General features: G+C 37.8%; 1 protein-coding gene across 7 annotated transcripts in view; it reads left to right on the top strand.

The window, feature by feature from the left end:
• The window catches only part of LOC111173487 (pro-neuregulin-1, membrane-bound isoform), a 227,125-nt gene that overhangs the window by 163,057 nt on the left and 42,153 nt on the right, over positions 1-21,915 (top strand). For all 7 annotated transcript variants that reach the window (XM_030762564.2, XM_089903748.1, XM_030762563.2 and 4 more), the window contains one exon: positions 21,781-21,910. In XM_030762564.2, the coding sequence (XP_030618424.1) occupies positions 21,781-21,910 (130 nt within the window). The remainder of the gene's footprint in view (positions 1-21,780; positions 21,911-21,915) is intronic.

The raw sequence follows: 21,915 nt of genomic DNA on the forward strand, positions 1-21,915 counted from the left end.
AATTATTATTGAAGTAAATATAATTTCAGTTATTTAGTAAGTTTACAAAGTCCTATTGTGAAACCAGTTTTTTGTTTCTTTTGTTCCAATGTTATCTGAATATTCTGGAAAAATTAAAAGCAAAATCCATATAAAGAGAAAACAATACATTTTAAGGAAAAGTGCATTTCGTGCTTGGATGCAATGCTTATTCATCACTTGATAAATGGTACTTTTAATTCACTTAATTAGAGTAATTCATAACCAATTATTAGATACAGCAGACTTGCCATTCCATTTCTATAAAATAAGCATGCATTGTTATATTTATATTGATTAGTAGTAGTAACAAAATATTACCTAAAATTAGTGATAATAACATCATAAGGTAAGAAAATTGTGCAGACTTAAGAGCTAGATTCTCTTTCCAATCTTGTCATACTCTTGAGAGGAGGACAGTAGGAACATAAGTCACTAAGGCAAAATGCTTCCTCAAAATTGTTTTCAGAGCATTTCAGAAGAGGGGAAAAAAATCAGACAGAGATTATTTCAATCAAATTTAATGCAAGGGCTTCCCTGGTGGCGCAGTGGTTGAGAGTCCACCTGCCAATGCAGGGGACGCAGGTTTGTGCCCCGGTCCGGGAAGATCCCACATGCCGCGGAGCGGCTGGGCCCGTGAGCCATGGCCACTGAGCCTGCGCGTCCGGAGCCTGGGCTCTGCAACGGGAGAGGCCACAACGGTGAGAGGCAAAAAAAAAAAAAATTAATGCAAAATAAAGTACCTTTTTTCAGGCAATAACATTTCTATTTCATGGCCAATAATATCTAGAATTACGTGAGTGGATTTCCATTCTAAACGTTAAGATGATTCAACTTTGAGGTTTCTATTAAAAGTTATATTTTAAAAAAGCTTTAAGTACAGGCCCTGGTGTTTTGAAGCTGTGTATTTCAAAACAAACACATAAATAAAAATATTTCTAAGAGGTCCATGGTATTTGTGTTTTCTTTTAGAAGGAATGTGATTTTTGTTAGAATAAGTTGTTGCTGTAGCTGCCTTTCAGAAAATTGGGTTTCTATATTAAATAATGCTTAAAAATAAGGATATGTAAAACTATCAAGTATTTTTCTTCTCTCAATAAAAAGGAAAAAGCTGGAGACCCTCTTCTTCCCCACCCCTTCCCCGTCACTAGCCTTCTTCTATAGGTATAAAGTGCTTTTTTAATCTATGGGGCACTTTTTAAATAAGATATTCTTTCATTATCGTAGGTAACCTGTGAAACATAGTGACAGTATTTGTAATAAAATCCTAAAGGTTCAATCACCCTAATTATACTTACCACAAAAAAGACAAATAAACCTCCTAAGTAAGTTTTCATTTCCTAGTTTATATTATTTTATCTCATCATGATCCTGTAATAGTTTTGGAGACATTCTTAAATGTTCCTATGATTGCTTCAAATATAGTGAACACAGATTATTGAAAAAGGCCTCTGAAACAAAGCAAGTAAAAATAATGAATAGAAGGGAATAGCTTTTTCTCTTATCTCTGATGGAATCATAATATGGAGTATTCTGAATCAGAGAAGAAGTCAAAGCTCTTTTAGAGTCTGACCTCACATGAAGAATACTTAACTGGAGATCCAGGGAATAACTATGAATTGGCCTCAGAGGAAGGGGTCCATGAACCTTCAAAATTGTTTGCTAGTTCTTTGTTTGCACATGTAAACAAAATTCCCCAGATTCTGAAAGGAGTCAATGGCCCTCAAAATCGTAAGAGCCACCATTTTAAGTACTCAAAATACTTGAATGGTGCCTGGGAGAGCACAGGAACTTTGTCTTCAGAGATCTGAGTTTGAATCTTAACTGCCATTTTCCATCTGTAGGATGCTGGCAAACTCCTTAATCTCTCTGAGACATCATTTGCTTTCCTATAAGTTGGGGAAATAATACAGAACTTACAGGCTATTGGGAGAACTTTGTGAGGTCATATGTATTTTTCACTGGCTCATTGAAGTCACTCAATAATTATCACCTTTCCCTCAGTATCTTTGCTCAGAGATGATAGAAATAGTTACCAAAGCACCTATGTGTTAAAATGAGGTTTTCTTTGTTGTCTGTCACCATGCATGGCTATATCTCATACCGTGTAGCAGAGTCAGTTCTGCAAGGCAGTTTTCAGCTATGAATTTTTATAATGGAAAACAACCTCATTAACTGCAATCTGGCCCAGGGTGACATTTGACATTTATACGGTTATTTTTTTAAATAAAGTAATTTAAATGATTGGCTTTTCTTTTTATTAGGGAAAAAAAACATAGGAATGTTGACTGTTCACTCTGTCGAAGCTCCCTTTCTGCCTTCAGAGCTTTTCTCAAGGACGTTAAACACTTTTCCTAATTACTTTTTATTGATTTCTTGACATTTCTGCTTAACATTGACTGCTTATTTTTAGGAAACAAAGGCTTCTAAGCTAAAAATGTTAATGGTGCATTTGAAAGTACAAGGTTCAATATTTTAGTCATGTCTCTTACAAGCACTTATAGCTTGAAAAACTATATAACGGTTTTACTGTGTGCCTAAACTGTCTTATGTTACTGCGGAAATAAATATACAATCTTTAACTTACTTTGAGCAAATTTATGATTTACCCTGCAATATTTCAAGTTTTTAATAAGTAAAGATAAGACCTGACAGAGTCAATTGAATAAAAAATTAGTAAAATAGCTACTGTATTATCGAATAGAGAAGAGGTTGATGAAAATTAAGCAACTTAACTTGGCATTATACATTTTTGTTCCAACTTTGCAGGCATTTGCCACTAGTGAACACTTTAATTATGTCTGCCACTCTCTGATATATAGCATTCGTTTTGTTAGGGATGAACATGTAAAACAATTCTGATTAGATGATCCTTACATGAAACCTAACTAGAAGAAAACGGTCTTATGTTAGCTTTTTAGAAAGTACATTTTTGTAATAGTTGCTCGTTTAAATTACTTAGTAGTCAGGATTTGACTTTCAATTAGGCGTGCTACCACAGGACCCATTTTTAAAACCTTCTTGTGGGTGATTTATATGTTATATGAAAATGAATTTAGAGAACAATTACCAGTCAACAAAATGAGCCTAACTTCAAATGTCACTGGAGATAATTTTCATTTTATATAATTTATGTGCATTTCTTACAAATATACTTATTTTTTTCTTCACTCCTTATCTCTTTGTTGAGTACAGTCAGCTTTTAAAGGATCTAGTGGTATTAATATTGCATTGAGGTCAATCAGATGTCTTATGCAAATATTAAATATTGCTCAGGCATCATAACTAAATTTAGCATTTCATTTGGAATAGTTCTACTGCCATACTCCCCAAAGAGGTCTATAACTCAGTGTATTTATATTTGTGCATTTATAATATGTACATGCATAATTTCTCTTACTTTAGCTTCAGAAAGAAATAAATGAGGTGTTTTTTTCTAATTTGGAGATTATTAAAAAATGAAAATGAAGTTATTTTCCAAAAAAGAATTTTAAAAAGAAAAATGAGGATAATTTGAATGGAGGTTAGATAGAACCCGTTACAACACTGTGACACTGGATGGTCATATCATCAGATTTTTGATAACTTTCCCAATTTAGACTAAACTATTCAAGATTGGTTTAATTTTCTGGTTCTTAGGAAAGTTTAACGGAAAAGATAACCATTTTATTCTGAAACAGACAATAGAATACTAGATAATACGGACTGAGCATTTTCCCTGAATTAAGACTAAAATAACATTGATGTGACTAACATTGGTCTCCTGTCTTCTGCTAAGAATGCATAATCTAAAAGTAATGTTTGAGTCTCATTTCCTGACATATAGTTTACAAACATAGGGAAAATATTCAGAAAGTGATACTTTCTGGAGGGTGGAAGAATATGGCTTCTCTAATAGTCTGTGGAAAGGATGTCATTGTTTTGTTGTTTTGTTCATTTTTAACTACAACGTCACATATGTAGTTCTGGATTGAAAGAACCATGAGACGGAATGCTTTAGTGGATATATTATGGGCCTTGCAGTCAACCTGCCTTGGAATTTCTCTCTACTTTATTTATTACACTGAGAATACAGGCCTGCAATTCTTCTCTTTCAACCTCTTCACCTGTGAAAAGGATAAAATGTTACCTATTCTTAGGGTTATTGTGATGACTATGGGGCTAGAATATCTGGCACACTGTAGGTATTTAATGAATATGCACCTTCTTGTTCTTTGCTAAGAATTGTATTGCCTTTACCATACAGATAACTTTTGAGTTTCTTTAGCATTTATTTCTCCTCCCCCCAAAAAAGGAAACCCTGAAAGAATAAAAGCAAAAGACATGCCTTTACAAGTTACAGCAAATATTATTGATGCCAGATACCTACTGGGCTAGGTGAATATGATTTCTACTTCAAATGACAAGATTACTGTAGAAAAGGATAAAGTTTTATGATATCAAGAGGAAGATGCTTAAAGTGAAAATATAATATCCAGAGAATTCTTCCATCTTTGCAATCATAAAATGTCTTCTCTTTCTGCTTATTTCTTTTGTGCTTTTCCCTTATCTACCTTGAAGATTACCTTAAAGCCAGAAGATGGTAAATAGCATGCCCAGTAGAAATGGTAGTTGTGAGCATATTTACTGAGCTCTTAGCTTCACTGGGATATAATTTGTGATGGGTCATATTCTAGAAATATGACATTTAATAATGGGTAGAGTTATTTCTTCTGTTAATGAGAAAGGCAACAGAAAGGTTGTATTCCCAGAAAGATGGCATTACTTTTTAAGATTTCACACTTAAGTTGGATACTAGGCAGGAGAATTCACCTGAGTAACTAGTAAGCTGGACATGGCCCCTTTCCTTGTACTTTTCTCTTTGAGCCCGTAATGAATCTGATGGTTTCATTTCTGACATTTTGTAGAAACCATTTCCCAAGCAGTACCTTGTAGACCTCAACTCTACCATGTAAAAGAATCAAGACATTCTTTCTGACATTCATGCCTCTGGGACAGAAAAGGGCAGTTTCTATCACAGGTAATGATGACAATCCAATTTAATTTTTTATAACCTTTTTTTCTTTTTCAATTTAACTTCCCTTTTGGATGATATATTTAGTGGGACTTGCCTGCAAAGAGTCTAGGAACCTTTGCAGAATGATAATCAGACATATTGCTTCTTCTCTTTTTTATTTGTGAATATTTTAAAGGTACTTGTTTCTTATTTTAATGTATGCCTGGGGAATTGGAAATGCTACGCATAGCAAGTTGTATGTTTGGAATCAGTACAGATCCCTGTCAACCTCCCTAAAATGATTACTTCTCTCATCCACCTTAGAACGTTTTTACGTTATTAAGTCATCAGGTTTAGCTGAGCAATGAGGGTGTGACCTCTTTGTTATTTGGATTATGAAATGCTCCTGATCGTTTTCAGGGTACTTATGGCTAAGACTTCAGTGCCACCCCTGGTATTTCTTGTCATGAGTTATGATAGTGATGGATTCCATCCGTCTGGACCTCGGCTCCCATGGTTCTCTGATCTAAGAACAGTTGGAACTTTGTTCTGACCTCATGCTATGCCTAGTCACAGAGTTTCTTATAAAATAGAGGAAGCATTTTAATAAATCAGGTATATTTCGTATCTCTAGAGTTGGATCATTCATGACTTCTTTCACAGAGTTTGTCAAATGGTCAGCAGTGTCATCTAGAGCTTGGAGCACTGGTCCCACAAGTCAGAAGACCAGGACACAATTCCTAGTTCAGTCACCTTCTCTCTTTTGACCTGTGCATATATACTTGGTTTACCTGTCTCTAGAATGTGATTCCAGCAACATAGATCACATTGCCCATTTAATAGATTCCATTTCATTAGACTTCTTCAATTTCTGTAAGTTTTCTTGTTGCCATGTTGCTACTATTATAGTTCTGCATAGGAAACCCCAACTTCATGTCAGGATTTGAAGCTAGACTTCACCATAAATTGCAATTTTCCAGCCTCTCAGCCCAAGGAATATGGTGCATTCAACAGGAAAGAACAAACCAAGGGAAGTAACCACCTTTCACTTGAGCATCAAAAATCCTACCAGTTGGGCTTCCCTGGTGGCGCAGTGGTTGAGAGTCCGCCTGCTGATGCAGGGGACACGGGTTCGTGCCCCGGCCCGGGAAGATCCCACATGCTGCAGAGCGGCTGGGCCCGTGAGCCATGGCCGCTGAGCCTGCACGTCCGGAGCCTGTGCTCCGCAACAGGAGAGGCCACAACAGTGAGGGGCCCGCATACCGAAAAAAAAAAAAAAAAATCCTACCAGCTGCAGTAAACCCCTCCTGTGACTAAGTTTATTCCCGAAAGGTTGTTACATCCTTATTTATATCACAAAACTGGCATCCCAGACGTTTCTAATTGAATTGAACTTCAGATTCACCGTTGGGTCCCGAGAAGTGCTAAGTTTTCCTAGAAGCAAAATCCTTCCTGTTCTCTCTCCTTCTCTACCATCCACCATCAGACTACTTTTTTGTTTACTTTCTCTCTGACATCTGTGGGTAAGGTTTTTTTTATTTTAAAGATGTGCATGGCCAACATTTTCTGTGGTTATTACTGTGGATTTGCCAATGCCTAGTTCTGACTTTAGAAGAAATATTTTGACACTATGCATTCACTTACAACTTCCATCTGTTCATCCATGTGTTCTGCTTGTTCACCTTTGAGCAACTAAAATTTGTTATTTACAACTAAAATAATTCACAGATGAAATGGTCTTCAAATCCTGAAAACAAACAAAAAATGAAAACAGGCAAAATCACTAGGTGGATACTTGATATTGGAGGATTGAATTTGGCAAAGGATAAAATTGAATTTGAAATACTTTAAAGGATAATCATATATTTTAGTAATATTGGTAAATAATGAATTCGTTTTTATTCAGTCTGCTTAAAATTACACTTGGCTTTATGATGAACTAATGTCAACTGATTAAACAAAAAGCAACAAGAAGTCTAGAAAGCAAAAATGGGGGGGAATCATGGGATATCTTGGGCCCTTATTAAGGCCCAAGAGGGAAAGAGCTTTGATTCCAGGAGTGGTGAGATTGCGTTAAGGACAAAATAGCCTCCATCCTTATTTACCAATGAATCCTTCAGTTCCTGTCACTTTTTTTCTACAGAACAAATCTAAAAATATAAAGCAGGCTTTAAGCCAATGGGTAACAGAGTGCAGTTTGATTTTCTAAGGAAGGAAAGCTGTAGTCACAGACGCACACGTGCACACACATGCACACGCACACACGTGCGCGTGCACACGCGCACACACACACAGAGTGCTCTGGCAAGTAGAGAGTTAGCTTCCCAAGCATGCACTTCAGGCCTAATCTAGTGGCTGTGATGGATCCATGTAACCATTTGACAGGTTCTGATAACCTTTTAATGGAAAACAGTGTGAAGGGGCAGTGAAGGATTACTGAGTTCTAACAACATCTGTCTTCTAATTAAGATCCTTTTTTCATTATCACCATTTAATTCCAGGAACTTGTGTGGCATCTGTAGAACTATGACTCCCTTCCCTGAGTTCTTCAGACTTTGAGAAAAATTTAAGTGCTCTAGTTTTGGGTATAGAACATTAGGCATTAAGGTGCAGGGAGAAGCGAGTTTCTCAACAGAAAAGATCACCCATCTGGAGCTGATCTCTACGAAGACATTTACATCCCTGAGATTGAGCATCCAACACACCAGAAAGGTGTGTAATCAAGAAAAAATCTCTGACTCTTTGAACAAAAGCATTCTGGTTTTCACTGTTCTTCAGAAGTAAGGCGTCCTTAAGGGAAAAGCCATGAATCAAACAGGTCTTTTCAAAGAATAGGGTCCGAGGTCTGGTTTCTTCTTAGTAATAAAATCTCCACAGCCTAGGAAGCCTTGTTTCTACTAAGAAATATAACCAGAACTTGCCTGTCGTCTGTGAACTCTCCCATAGTGGGGTTCAGAATCATAACACTGCCTGTGTCTCCCCATTATGGTAGTCGCTGGATTCAGTAGTTTCTGAACTGGAGAATTCTCACTAGGTGTTGGCAATGCCTATGTGAGCAGAAGAGCAATGCAGATTCTTACTAGATTTACTAGTGGGTCTTGGAAAGTGTTTGACTTCTTAAAAGGCTTTGCATAAATGACAGATCTCAGCTGAAGACATTTGGCTGTTCTGCAGGAACCCTATGGGAATTAAACTGGCAAAGTGGACCTGGCCAAGAATTGGGTTCTGCCTGCTTTGATTTTAGAGTGGCTTTTTTTTTTTTTTTTTTTTTTTTTTTTTTGCGGTACGCGGGCCTCTCACTGTTGTGGCCTCTCCCTCTCCCGTTGCGGAGCACAGGCTCCGGACGCGCAGGCTCAGCGGCCATGGCTCACGGGCCCAGCCACTCTGCGGCATGTGGGATCTTCCCGGACCGGGGCACGAACCCGTGTCCCCTGCATCGGCAGGCGGACTCTCAACCACTGCGCCACCAGGGAAGCCCCTTGGGGTGGCTTTGTAGAGCCATGGTTCCCTTACAGCTGATGTGCCACACAGCCCCACTTCCCTGCTTTACACTGTCTTCCCTCATCCGTGTTTGAATATGAAGCACCTTAGTAATGGATGGAAAGAACAAAGATCTGTATTAAACACAGACTTGCACTGTCTACAGAAATGGTTTGTATTTGAAAGGGGGGAAGACCTCAGCCATTCTGAATTATTATAGCTTCAGGAGGTGGAAGTGTTTTATTAGTCCATATACACAGATAGATATATCAACGCCGGGAAAAAAAAACTAATAAATTATAACTAAGATTCTACATATGGACCTTCTTAATATTCTGCCTTGTTTCTGGCAGTGCAGGGAAATGGCCAGACAACTTAGATAAGACCTTGACCTCTGCTCCGCCTTTCTTTCATGACATACCTCAGCGTGCGCCCTTTTTGGTTTCCCTGTAAGCAGGATGATGATTTCCATTGAGTTTTTCCAACAAGCGAACGGTGTAGATATATGAAACAGCTAGACCAGATGACGGCAGTAAGACACTGAACACATGGCTCCAGTTTTTAAAAAAATATTGTGTACTTTGGAAAAAGAGTTCAAAGTGTGCACCTGTCTGTTTCCTTTTTTATTGAGCAACAAGGTTTAATGGCAACAGTAGAAAAACAGGTGTCTGTTCAGCTTGGGTGTCGAGGCCCAGAAATTGAAAACAAAACACCACAAAAACCCCAAGGCTTGAAGAGAGCTTCTTTAGGGATAATGTAGTCAAGGTTAATTTATAATTTTGGCCCAGTTCCTGTAAAGGCACAGGATTTGACTGTCATACTTCCTCCCCTATCCCTATCCCCACGTCTAACCTAAAAAGAATATGTTCTTTAGAAAAACAAGACCTGTGATGAGCTAAGTATTATGAGACCAGCTAGTCCTCTGCGGGGCAGGGCAAAAAGCTTTCTTGAGATGAAGCATTTAAAGTTATGTGTGTTTTCCAAATGAACCTATCTATGAAACAGAAACAGAATCACAGACATAGAGAACAGACTTGTGGTTGCCAACGGGGAGGGGGTTTGGGGGAGGGATGGAGTGGGAGTTTGGGGTTAGCAGATGTAAGCTTTTATATATAGAATGGATAAACAACAAGGCCCTACTGTATAGCACAGGGAACTATATTCAGTACCCTATGATAAACCATAGTGAAAAAGAATATAAAAAAAGAATGTATATATATGTATAACTGAATCACTTTGCTGTACAGCAGAAATTAACACAGCATTGTAAATCAACTATACTTCAATTAAAAAAATGCTGAAGAAAAATAAATAAGTAAATAAAGTTATTTGTGTTTTGGAAACCTTGTTTTATTCCTGTTCAGATTGGCCACGTGTAAATGGCAAGAGCGGTATTGAAAACGGTTAGGTTTCTGTGTGTTATTTGGTGACATAGAATTTGTGCTAGGACCCTAAAAACTGCAGATACACATTTTATGACACATCCTCTTACAGAGAGGTTTGTTTTGCTATTCTGATCACAAACCTGGGAACAAGGAACTCCAGGGAGTTCTGGGAAAATACACACACTGAAATTAGCCAAGTGTTAGAGAGAGCAAGATTCTTATGTTCTGAACATACTTTTACGGCCTCATTCCTTTATACGCAGCAACCTTTGGCCTCAGTGAGGAAAATGCTGAACTTATGGAAACAGAGCTTGGCTCTTTATGTCTACAGCCATCACACAAACACAGAATTGCTGTAACTTGGCTAAATGGTGTGTAACAATGGACTGTCTGGGGTTTTAGAGCTGCAAAGGTGCCTTTCTAAGGAATATTCTTCAAGCTTGTTGTGTTACAGATCCACTGATCAAAGAGGCCTGGCTCCAAGATGGTGTCTGCGTTGTCTGGACTCCATTTTTTTTTTTCTATACTTCTATAGAGGTGCCTTTATGCACGACACTGAAAATATAGATTACTTAAAATGATTTGTCGGGAATCATTTCCTGTCAGGGAGATGCTTTCATAACTTTTAGGAATATCACTACCTTGATCATCTGTGTAACTTAGGATTTCAGGCCAACTATGATACTGTCTGCTCGTCATGGGTTCCTTTATATCAACAGACGTGGTATAGTTAAATTAGGAAAGCGTTAGTCATGTAGTTGTGGCTACAAGACTTGACATTTTAATTTTACCAATGACTCTTGAGTATTGAGAATGGCCCGCAGTTCCTCTGTCTAATAATATCATGGGTATATCCTAGATTGTGTGAAGAATAAAGAGGAAACGTGTGTTAGGCAGTTTGAATGCCTGAGAAAGAGGTGCAATACGAGGTGTGAAATACAAACCCCAGCATTTAGTTCTTGCTTAATTTTAATGTATATGAATACAAAGTAGTGTTAATTCTTCAGTATGGCGCTGATTCCTCTCCCATCGTTACTGGGCTACTTTGAGCAATCTTCCTTTCTCATCTAGACCTTTGTGTCAGCTTCTTCACTGGTCTCCTCTCCATTTTTCTCCCTTTCCAAAGGCTATAGAATAGACCGTTAATTTTATTAATCACAGCCGCAAGCAAAAACCCAACTCTCTCCATGACCTACAGATTAAATATTAATTCCAGCCAGATTGCCAAGGGCTTCTTTAATATGGATGTATTATTATTTTATAGCCTCATTAACTTCACCTCCCTATTTATGATCCATCTCCCAAACTGAACTACTACCTTTCACTGAACATGACATTCATTGTTCTACCTCCATAAATTCATTTGCTTTTCCCTTTAATGTAATGCCTTCTTCTACCCCAAGCACAGACCCAGTTCCCCTTCTTAATATATTACCCTTTGAAAGTATCTCCTATTCTTTATATTTATTCTTAGGTTCACACCTAGCTGACCTAAATGATTTATAGTTCCTATTGCTGTTGTGAATATAATCCTTTTATTTTATTAGGTTTTCTTGCTAGGTAATACTGGTATCCAATCATATCATCTTCTAATAGTGCTTATTTTATCTCCTCATTTCCTACAGTTGTACCACAATTTGTTATTCCTGTCTTGTTGCATTGGCTAGAACTTTCAGAGCAGTGTTAAATAGTAGCACCAGTAGTCACCATTCTTGGCTTGTTCTTGATATTAAGGAAATTGATATTGTTATAAAGGATGTTGTTATAAAGGATATTGATATTGTTCTTGATATTAAGGAAACCACCCCTCCAAGAGTTTCAGGGTTAAGTATGATTTAGATTGGTGGCTAACAGTCAGCATCTTTAGGTTGCATACAGTATCATTCTAATTCCACTTTATAAAGACATGTTTTGAAAAGGCTGAAATTGATATTTTTGCATTTTTAAGTTTTAAATGTATGTAGGGATATATTAAAACATGTACATATATATGTATAAATTTAAACATGCATATTGAACGTATGAAAGTACAAAGAATGATATAACAAATTTCCATGGAGCCATCCTCCAGTTCAGCAGTTATCAGTTTTGTTTTATCCTGATTTCACTCACTTCCCTTCCCTCTTACTATTTTGAAGTAAATCCCAGACATCTTATTATTCAATGTATAAATATTTCAGCATGTACCTCTGAAAGATAAGGGCTATTTTTAAACATAACCATAATGCATTTGACACATATACCAATTTTTTAAAACATCTTTATTGGAGTATAATTGCTTTACAATGTTGTGTTAGTTTCTGCTTTACAACAAAGTGAATCAGCTATACGTATACATATATCCCCATATCCCCTCCCTCTTGTGTCTCCCTCCCACCCTCCCCATCCCATCCCTCTAGGTGGTCACGAAGCACTAAGCTGATCTCCCTGTGCTATGCGGCTGCTTCCCACTAGCTATCTATTTTACATTTAATAGTGTATATATGTCAATGTCATTCTCCCACTTCGTCCCAGCTTACCCTTCCCCCTCCCCGTGTCCTCAAGTCCATTCTCTATGTCTGCGTCTTTATTCCTGTCCTGCCTCTAGGTTCATCAGAACCTTTCTTTTCGTTTTTTTTTTTTAGATTCCATATATATGTGTTAGCATATGGTATTTATTTTTCTTTCTGACTTACAGCACTTGGTATGACAGACTCTAGGTCCATCCACCTCACTACAAATAACTCAATTTCGTTTCTTTTTATGGCTGAGTAATATTCCATTGTATATATGTGCCACATCTTCTTTATCCATTCATCTGTTGATGGACACTTAGGTTGCTTCCATGTCCTGGCTATTGTAAATAGTGCTGCAGTGAACATTGTGGTACATGACTCTTTTTGAATTATGGTTTTCTCGGGGTATATGCCCAGCAGTGGGATTGCTAGGTTGTATGGTAGTTCTAGTTTTAGTTTTTTAAGGAGCCTCCATAGTGTTCTCCACAGTGGCTGTGTCAATTTACATTCCCACCAACAGTGCAAGGGTGTTCCCTTTTCTCCACACCCTCTCCAGCATTTATTGTTAGTAGATTTTTTGATGATGGCCATTCTGACCCGTGTGAGGTGATACTTCACTGTAGTTTTGATTTGCATTTCTCTAATGATTAGTGATGTTGAGCATCCTTTCATGTGTTTGTTGGCAATCTGTATATCTTCTTTGGAGAAATGTCTATTCAAGTCTTCTGCCCATTTTTGGATTGGGTTGTTTGGTTTTTTGATATTGAGCTGCATGAGCTGCTTGTATATTTTGGGGATTAATCCTTTGTCAGTTGCTTCATTTGCAAACATTTTCTCTCATTCTGAGGGTTGTCTTCTCATCTTGTTTATGGTTTCCTTTGCTGTGCAAAAGGTTTGAAGTTTCTTTAGGTCCCATTTGTTTATTTTTGTTTTTATTTCCATTTCTCTAGGAGGTGAGTCAAAAAGGATCTTACTGTGATTTGTGTCATAGAGTGCTCTGCCTATGTTTTCCTCTAAGAGTTTTAGAGTGTCTGGCCTTACATTTAGGTCTTAAATCCATTTTGAGTTTATTTTTGTGTATGGTGTTAGGGGGTGTTCTAGTTTCATTCTTTTACATGCAGCTGTCCAGTTTTCCCAGCACCACTTGTTGAAGAGGCTGTGTTTTCTCCGCTGTATATTCTTGCCTCCTTTATCAAAGATAAGGTGACCATATGTGCGTGGGTTTATCTCTGGGTTTTCTGTCCTGTTCCATTTATCTATATTTTTGTTTTTGTACCCAGTACCGTATTGTCTTGATTGCTGTAGCTTTGTAGTATAGTCTGAAGTCAGGGAACCTGATTCCTCCAGCTCTGTTTTTTTCTCAAGATTGCTTTGGCTGTTTGGGGTCTTTTGTGTTTCCAGACAAATTGTGACATTTTTTGTTCTAGTTTTGTGAAAAATGCCAGTGGTAGTTTGATAGGGATTGCACTGAATCAGTAGGTTGCTTTGGGTAGTATATGACACATATACCAATTAATGATAACCCTTTGTAATCAGTGATCAGATTTCCTCTTACATCAGGATCCAAATAAGTTTCATTCATTGCAATTGGTTTAAAGTCTCTTTTTAATGTCTGTATTTTAGGTTTTTCTTTTCTCTCACCCTTTGGTCTGTCTCTAGCTCTAGCTCTCTTTGTCTTTTTATCTTCTTTTAATTTTTTCTTAAGAAATCAGGTTATTTGCCCTGTAGAGTTCTTCATAGATTGGGCTTTGCTGATTGCATCCCATGGTGTTCTTTTATATGTTCCTCTGACCTGTGTTCTTCCTGTAAATTAGTAGCTGTATCTGGATGCTTGATTAAATTCAGATTTGATCTTTGGGGGTAAGAATACTTTGTGGATAGTTTTAGAGAAGTTGATTTTCGATCTCATCAATGTTGATTCTCTATTTATTGAAATGACCATATGGCTTTTATTTTTGATATGCCATGATTTTTTTTTAATTTGATGAATAAGATAATGAATTTGTCTCATAGTTTCTGTCTTTCGACCTTCCGTCTACTTTCATTTCTAAGTGTATTTTGGTTGATGAATAAATTAGCCTATGTCATTAAATGTCACATGGTAATTTCAGCAGCTCGCCGAGTAACTGAATCCTTAATCAGTTCCCTTTGTTTTGATGTGTTCTGTATGATGCTCCAAACTTTTGACTAATTTGGAAAATGACAGGTTAACATTTTCTACATTGACATGACCTTCTCCCAACCAAACTGATACTGATAAAATGTGCAGAATACAGTAAAGAATGTGCCCCTTCTACCTTTAGCCTGATGAGATCTATAAATATATCAAATTAAGCCAGTCAGCTGACTGCTAATATTTGCTTTGTAGGCTAGATGAATCTTACTCTTTTAGAATACGTGTTGATAGGAAAAGATTCAAGGAACAGCTTGAAAGTTCGTTGACTTCTGGCTATGGAAATTTTATACTCAGATAAAACTGTCAGTGATTAGTAGAAAATATATAGCAGAACTGTATTTCTGTAGCTGGCTTCTTAGCTAAGAGAAGATTATTGGCTTTGTAAGGAAGAAAATGTCGCTTTCTTGTAACCACCTGGCCAGCCATCCACTGTGGGAGGAGACTCCTTCTTCTTTAGAAAAGCTAAGACATCCTAGAAGACATTTATGCCATTGACATGTTGCTCTAAGAAGTAGTAGACTAGTGTCTACTACTACATCACTGTGTCATGAGTGAAATGTGCTGTCAGAAAAAAAGAAAAAAAAATAGCCACTTCTGTGTTTGAAAAATAACCTTTGTTGACAATTTTTATTTTTCTAAAGAGAACACTATCTAATGACACCAAAGCATTTGCTCAGCAACTGCTGGGAACTTAGGATCTCCTTTCTGTTTAGCTACAAATGAGCTCAGTGTTACAACAAAAATTAGAATTTTGTTTTATGAGGAGAAACACCCAAGGGTCACTTTTCATTCTGCTGAAGAAGGCAGAAAAAATATTAGGGTCTGCCCTGAGAGCTTGTAAGGGAGGGAGGGATCTAAAGGCAATCCTATTAACCTACTTCAGCCCCACTGTACATGTAAGACAACAGAAAACAAGCATGTCCAAATTCACTTATGTGACCTTGGGCAGCCTGTACACTTTTGTGAATTTTTAGCTGGAGGTATTTGCTGAAAGACTGCAGAACTGTTCTTTTGAGATGATCTGTATCCTCTTTTTCAATATGGGATAAATTATACAATATGTGAAGATTCTTTTGGGTCTACCATCCTATGTGTGTTATGATGCCAAAGCTCAAGTTCACTACTTAAACCAGTTAACCTCCACCAGCCCTTGGTGTCGGCTTATTCTTTGGACAGACTCTCACCTTGTAGGTAATCTACCATATTACCAAGTCCTGAGGTCCATGAATTGAGATGCCCTAATTCTACTTTAGAAAGTTCTGGTTCCATTTCTGGTCTCGTGATGGTTCTTCCCTGGCTTCCCTGTTTGTTTCTATAGCAGAGTTCAGTAGAGGAGAGGCCAAGGAGATGGGCTCTGGGAACCTCCAAGTCAGGATGGGTTTCTCTGATCTTCTATCATTTTTTTCTCAAGTACCTATTTGCTATTCAGCAACGGATTGAATTACTACTTGCAAAAAAATGCCAACCCAGAATGGTGATGCTTTAGTGGTTCTGAGTCTGGCTCTGGATTTTCCTTTGGAGAACTAATGCCTCCCCCATCCTTCCGTTGGCATCTATAGAAGCTGCATTAGGTGGCATGGCTTGTCCTGCCCAGCTTCTGAGCCAGAGCGTCATTTTCAGGAACCACATAAGCATTTCTTCCCAGTAGAAGTTCAAAGTGCTCTGGTACATAATTGCTGAGGAGCTATATTCTGAGCAAGAATAATAATTTCAGATTTTTTTTTTTTAAACTGGGAGATCAAAGAGCCAGGAATGCATGCAGATTTCTAAATACTTAGCCATGGAAGATATCACAGGTAAGGATTTTTAAAAAATCCTACAACTTTGTAGCGATTGACAGTTTCATGTTAGAATATAAAAATTGTTAATATTTGTATATGTTATTGAGAAAACTTCAGAGAGTGATTTAATCTTCTGCAAGTAAATCGTTAAGAATTGTCCTAAAAACTCCTAGTCAGGGCTCATTCGCTCAGGGAAGATAGGAGCTAATGATTGCTTCTTGGGGTAAACACTATACACATACTAATTCCTGCTAATTGTCAAAGGAGAAGAGACTGGCTTCTTATCAGTCGTTGGCATTTGTGTAATGGCCCTGGTCTGTTCGTGCTGTCTACTTCACTGATAAGGAAAACACCACTTAACACAAGCAAGAAAGGGAACTGTCCTTTCCAGCATTATTTTCTTTTTAGCCTGTGTCTGAGCAGAAAAAGGCTGGCATTCTATAGGAAATACTGTGTGACTCCATGGGAAAATATTGAGTAATGAGCAGAGAACAAACACTCAGTTACTCCTCAAAGTTTTATTCTGTGTATTTACTAAAGTGTGCGATAGTACGTGATTTCCAAAATGTTGAGTTATAAACAAAGTTTATACTATGGCCCATATTCTATGGACATCATACTATTTTTAAATATTTTACAGTTTTTAAACTGTTACAGTAACACACAAGATTATAAATACAGTGAATTCATGTAACTTGGAAGCTCAGTCAGAAGTATTAGAGAATTACATGTGAAACTTACATGATATTGTAAATCAACTATACTTCAATAAAAAATTTTTTTAAAGAAATGTTAGAGAATTGTGTGGATCTGGAAAGTTGAAAATAATTACACATTTAAGATAGCTTCTTTTTCTTTTAACTCAAATTGTTCTTCAGTTTTATCTTGTAAGCCAATTGAATGGGTATAAATTATTGACAGTGGTTTTGAAGAAGTTAAGAGTAAATTATTGATATTTACTTGATGTCTTTGCAATCATTCAGTGGTTACCCCTCCAAATCAGACCATCTCTTCACATTTTGTAGAAGAATAATTTGCTAAGAAGCAACATTCGAGACTTGATGATATGTACTTACAGTGTCTGGACAGAAATGTTTTTGCTTCTCTTTGTTCCATATTTACGCTGTTAGTAATGGAAACATATCCTCTACTTGTGTGCAGTTTTGCAACTGACAAAGTGTTGTATCAAACTCTGCAGCAACCCTGCGATACCTCATTTTTGCAGCTGAGTATGCTGAGGCAGGTAGCTGGACCAGAGCCCCGCAGCTAGTAATTGGCAAAATTGTGCCTTGGCCCCCTGATTCTTCTCAGCTAATAACTCCAGGGTCATTTCACTACATTTCATCTATAAAGATCTCCTTTTAGGGAGAATTGTTTACAGTCTTACAATTTTCAACCCCAGTAACTTTAGTTCTTATTATTATGCCTCGCATATAATAGGCGGTCATTAAAGAACTGTGAAAGGAAGGAAAAAAGAAGGGAGGGAGGGAAGGAGGGTGGGAGGGAGGAGAAGGGCTAGGGAAGGGAGGGAAGGCTAGAAAGGAGGGAGTCCTATTTCCTGGTGCAGGATTTGGGAAATCTTTTTTTTGTTTTGTTTTTTTTTGCGGTATGCGGGCCTCTCACTGTTGTGGCCTCTCCCGTTGCGGGGCACAGGCTCCGGACGCGCAGGCTCAGTGGCCATGGCTCACGGGTCCAGCCGCTCCGTGGCATGTGGGATCTTCCCGGACCGGGGCACAAACCTGTGTCCCCTGCATCGGCAGGCGGACTCTCAACCACTGCGCCACCAGGGAGGCCCCCTGGGGAATCTTTAAATGGTAATCTTAGTGTCCAAATCCTTGGCTAAGTCAGAGAACTGTTCAGACTTCCCCGGAATGGTCATGAGTCCTGACCTATACTACCAAGACAGACGGGATGGAGAGTAAAACATTCGGAAGAAATTCTCTAGTAACAAGCTAACTGCTCTACTTATACTTTCTTCCTTATAATTTTGTAATTGGTAACATCCCAAGTAAAGTGTGTTTGGGATAAAACGTTCATATAAATGATAAACGTAAAAGTAATGAAGTCACACTTATCACTGTTCCTAATTGCTGTCCACTTAGCACTTACTAGAAGTTGACCAACTCCCAGATTATGACAAACTAGTTACAAAGCAGAGGGAAGCAGTTTCTATTAAGGACTGAATGAGTGAGATCTATGTCACCTACTGCCGGGAGCAGCTATGAAGGTCATCTTTTATATATCAAAAGCACATTCTGTTGCCAGAACTGTTAGCTTTACCCCTGATAAACTCCTGCCAGCTCCCCCAGAAAGAATGCTGTTTCCACAGTTTGGTTTGAGAACCTGCTTTGTCTGTTCCATTAAATTCTGGCAGAATTGCCAAACGGAAACTGACTTAGCAATACAGCGTATATAGGCCAAAGAGAAAGGATATCACTGCAAAATTTATAGATGTGCTTGGGGCTGACTGTGCACTGCGGTCAACTAAGGAGAATATATAAGGAAACTTGGCAAAAATCTGAAAGGTGCGTATATCACCATCCAGATCCAGGTTCTTCTGACAATTACAGCGTATTCCTGTGTTTGGCTGTTGGTTCAGAACAGCTGTACCCAGTTGGTCCACACTTTGTGTCACCTGGGAGGTAACTGCTGCTTTGCAATTCCATGATCATTTTTGTTTTCGCTGCTGCTAAAGGATAAAAGCGCTAAGCAGCATAGTCCATGACATGGCAGAGAGTTGCTACTTCATTTTCTCCAAGAGTTATTTTATTATCAACTGTCCCATTCCTAGTGCCTAGTCACGATCTAAGAATTTTTCAAATGAATGTGTCAAAGCTCAGAGCTGCAGGATAATCATGTCAAGAAAAATACTTTTAAAGGACTGGAAAAAAGGGATTGTTTCTAGTTTTAACCCACATTTCTTAATCCTACTCATTTGATAACACAAGATCAGAAAATCCAAGGAATAGGTATGACGTGTCTATCTCTTGTTTCTGTCACAGCTAATTTTCATTGTAAGTTTGCAATGAATATGGAGGGTCTGCTTTGGCGAGGAGGGGGTTGGTTTTGTTGTTTTTAATAAAAGCCTCAGCGTTTGTCCTGAAAGAGCCTGCTGCAGTGTTTGCTGTCCAGTTTGGATGAGGGGTAATTCTTAGCAGCCTGTCAGGGATTCAGGGACCACTGGGGTCTGCTTGAGGCTCAGAGCTCCTTTGCAGGAATGATGGTGACAGAACACTGCAGGTGGTCCCCTCGGCAAAAATACTCTGCCCAATTTGTCATCCCGTAGATCCCTGTCAGCAGCTGAAACTCGTAAGCGCAAAACCTTTAAGACAAACTCCCTCCTAGTATTTTTTTTACAAGCAGTCGCCATGGATGAAAATATCCATAGCACCTAAGTAAACAGTTTTTCACATGAAGATATAATATTATGTTAAAATCTATGCTAAGTGATGTGTAGAAATTGTCTACTCTATGATTTTATAGACCAAGGGATGCAAGTTATGTTTCCCCTCTTCCTGATAAAGATGGTAAAAGTGTAGCTGCTGGCAGAGGGTAACATCACCTCTCTCCTCTCTCTCCCTGGTTCTTCTGCTTGGGTTTGTAGACCTGAGCTGGACATCTGGAAATGCATTCTGAAAAGGACTTTGTGTTGGAATAATTTGAAAATTGACCCAGTTCTTAATTACCCATTATAATGATTCAAGGAAAGCATGCCTCTTTGAAATCTTCAGATTTCTGTTATCAGATTTTACCTCTGATTGATAGATAGCAAAATTAAGATTCTTCCCTACTTTTTCAGTAACCATACCTGCTATTATTCATCGGATGCCAGTTTTGTGCCAATTCCTTTTACCTCTATAAGAGTCCTGTAAGAGTCCCCTTACCCTGTTTTCTAAATGGGAAAATTGACCATCTGGATGGCTAGGTGACTTACTCAAGGACACAAAGCTAGTAGGAGATGGGATTTGAACCAGATGTCTCCAAAGGGCAAATCATTTTGACTGTCCTTTGCTGTTCCTCCTGAAAGCCATGGTGAGAACAGAGAAATGGTCCCAAACATGCCTTAGACAGGAGAATAAGAGACAAGAAAGGCCTCGAGTCGTTTAGAAACTGAATAATCAGATGCTCGGTATTTCAATCAGGTAGAGTAAAAATCAAGCAGAGTTAGGGTCACAATTAGGTTAAATGTCAAAGCAAAATGTGCGCTTGTGAAGGAAACGAAAAAGAAAGGCAGGAGAAAATGGAAAAATACGACAGGTCAAATAAAATAAACAAGGGCATCTGAGTTTCACACGCAAATCATAAAATAGAAATTGATAAGGAAGACAAAGAATTAAAAGTCACTAAGAATGAGTCAGATAATCAACGAGAAAAACTTATGTCTGAAGATGGACTCTCCCTACCCCGGGAGGGTAAATAGAATCTTCATTGGCTGGACACGTTGGTTTTACATTTCATCCTGATAATGTCAGTGATAAACATTATGTTGTGAGTTAGACTGTTTGGGGTTGAGACTGAGCAGTGTTTAAGGTGCTCCCAAAACTGTAAGTGGGGAGAAGTTCTGAGACTAAATGCTCTTACAGTCTCAGGACTTTGGCTTCGTTTAATCCTTGCACCTAATGGTGGAGCAATCAGTGTCAGCCTGACTTTCCAATAACTGTGAAGATTGAAGGCAAGTGAATAATCAGATTTATCACGTGAAGATGTTGCAAACCAAAATTAAAACTTGTTTCTACTCCTACTTCAGAATGGATGAATTTTGCAGTGCTTTATTCTACATTTGCAGCAATGTTAGACTGTCTTTGTATTTCTTCAGAAGCGTGATGGCAATCAGACATTCAATAATATTCTTCTGAGTAGAAATTAGAATAGAATGGAAATTTTGAACAGAATGCCCCCTGATCTATACATTAATACATACTCAGTTAATAATATTTTTTTCATTAGGAACAAATAAGCCATCTTGTATTTTTCTTTGCTATACATTATGTCTAAAAAATATCAAGTCCATACACATATATCACGTAATTTCAAAATAAAATAATTTTATTAATTACTTGCCATTAAAAATTGATATCTACATTCAGTTGCACTGATGTGAATTTATGTCATTATTTTTGAGCCTTCCTGGAAAATGTATTTTTCTTAATGACAATAGATGTTCTCTTTTCCAGCTTCCTTAGAAGATAAAGTATTAGTTATAAGAAATGTTGAACCTGTTGCCTATTTAATTATAATTCAATTAACTATAATTACCCTTTTATAATTTTATTATAATTACACCCAGAAAGTACTTAACGTCTTTGCTGTTGTTTATTAAGCCTGAAAGTTTAGTGGAGTATGCCGTATCTTATATGAACTCTTCCTTTTAAGAGAATTTAAGATTAAAGGCTGCTTAGAAGAGGGAAAGATGGGTATAAACCTTTCCCCTTCTTTATCTTTTATCCAGCCACATCTACATCTACCACTGGGACAAGCCATCTTGTCAAGTGTGCAGAGAAGGAGAAAACTTTCTGTGTGAATGGAGGCGAGTGCTTCATGGTGAAAGACCTTTCAAACCCCTCAAGATACTTGTGCAAGTAAG

The sequence above is a fragment of the Delphinapterus leucas genome, chromosome 21, assembly GCF_059928025.1.
Source record: "Delphinapterus leucas isolate spDelLeu-1000000601 "Yukka" chromosome 21, BTC_Dleu_Yukka2, whole genome shotgun sequence".
NCBI lineage: Eukaryota > Metazoa > Chordata > Mammalia > Artiodactyla > Monodontidae > Delphinapterus > Delphinapterus leucas.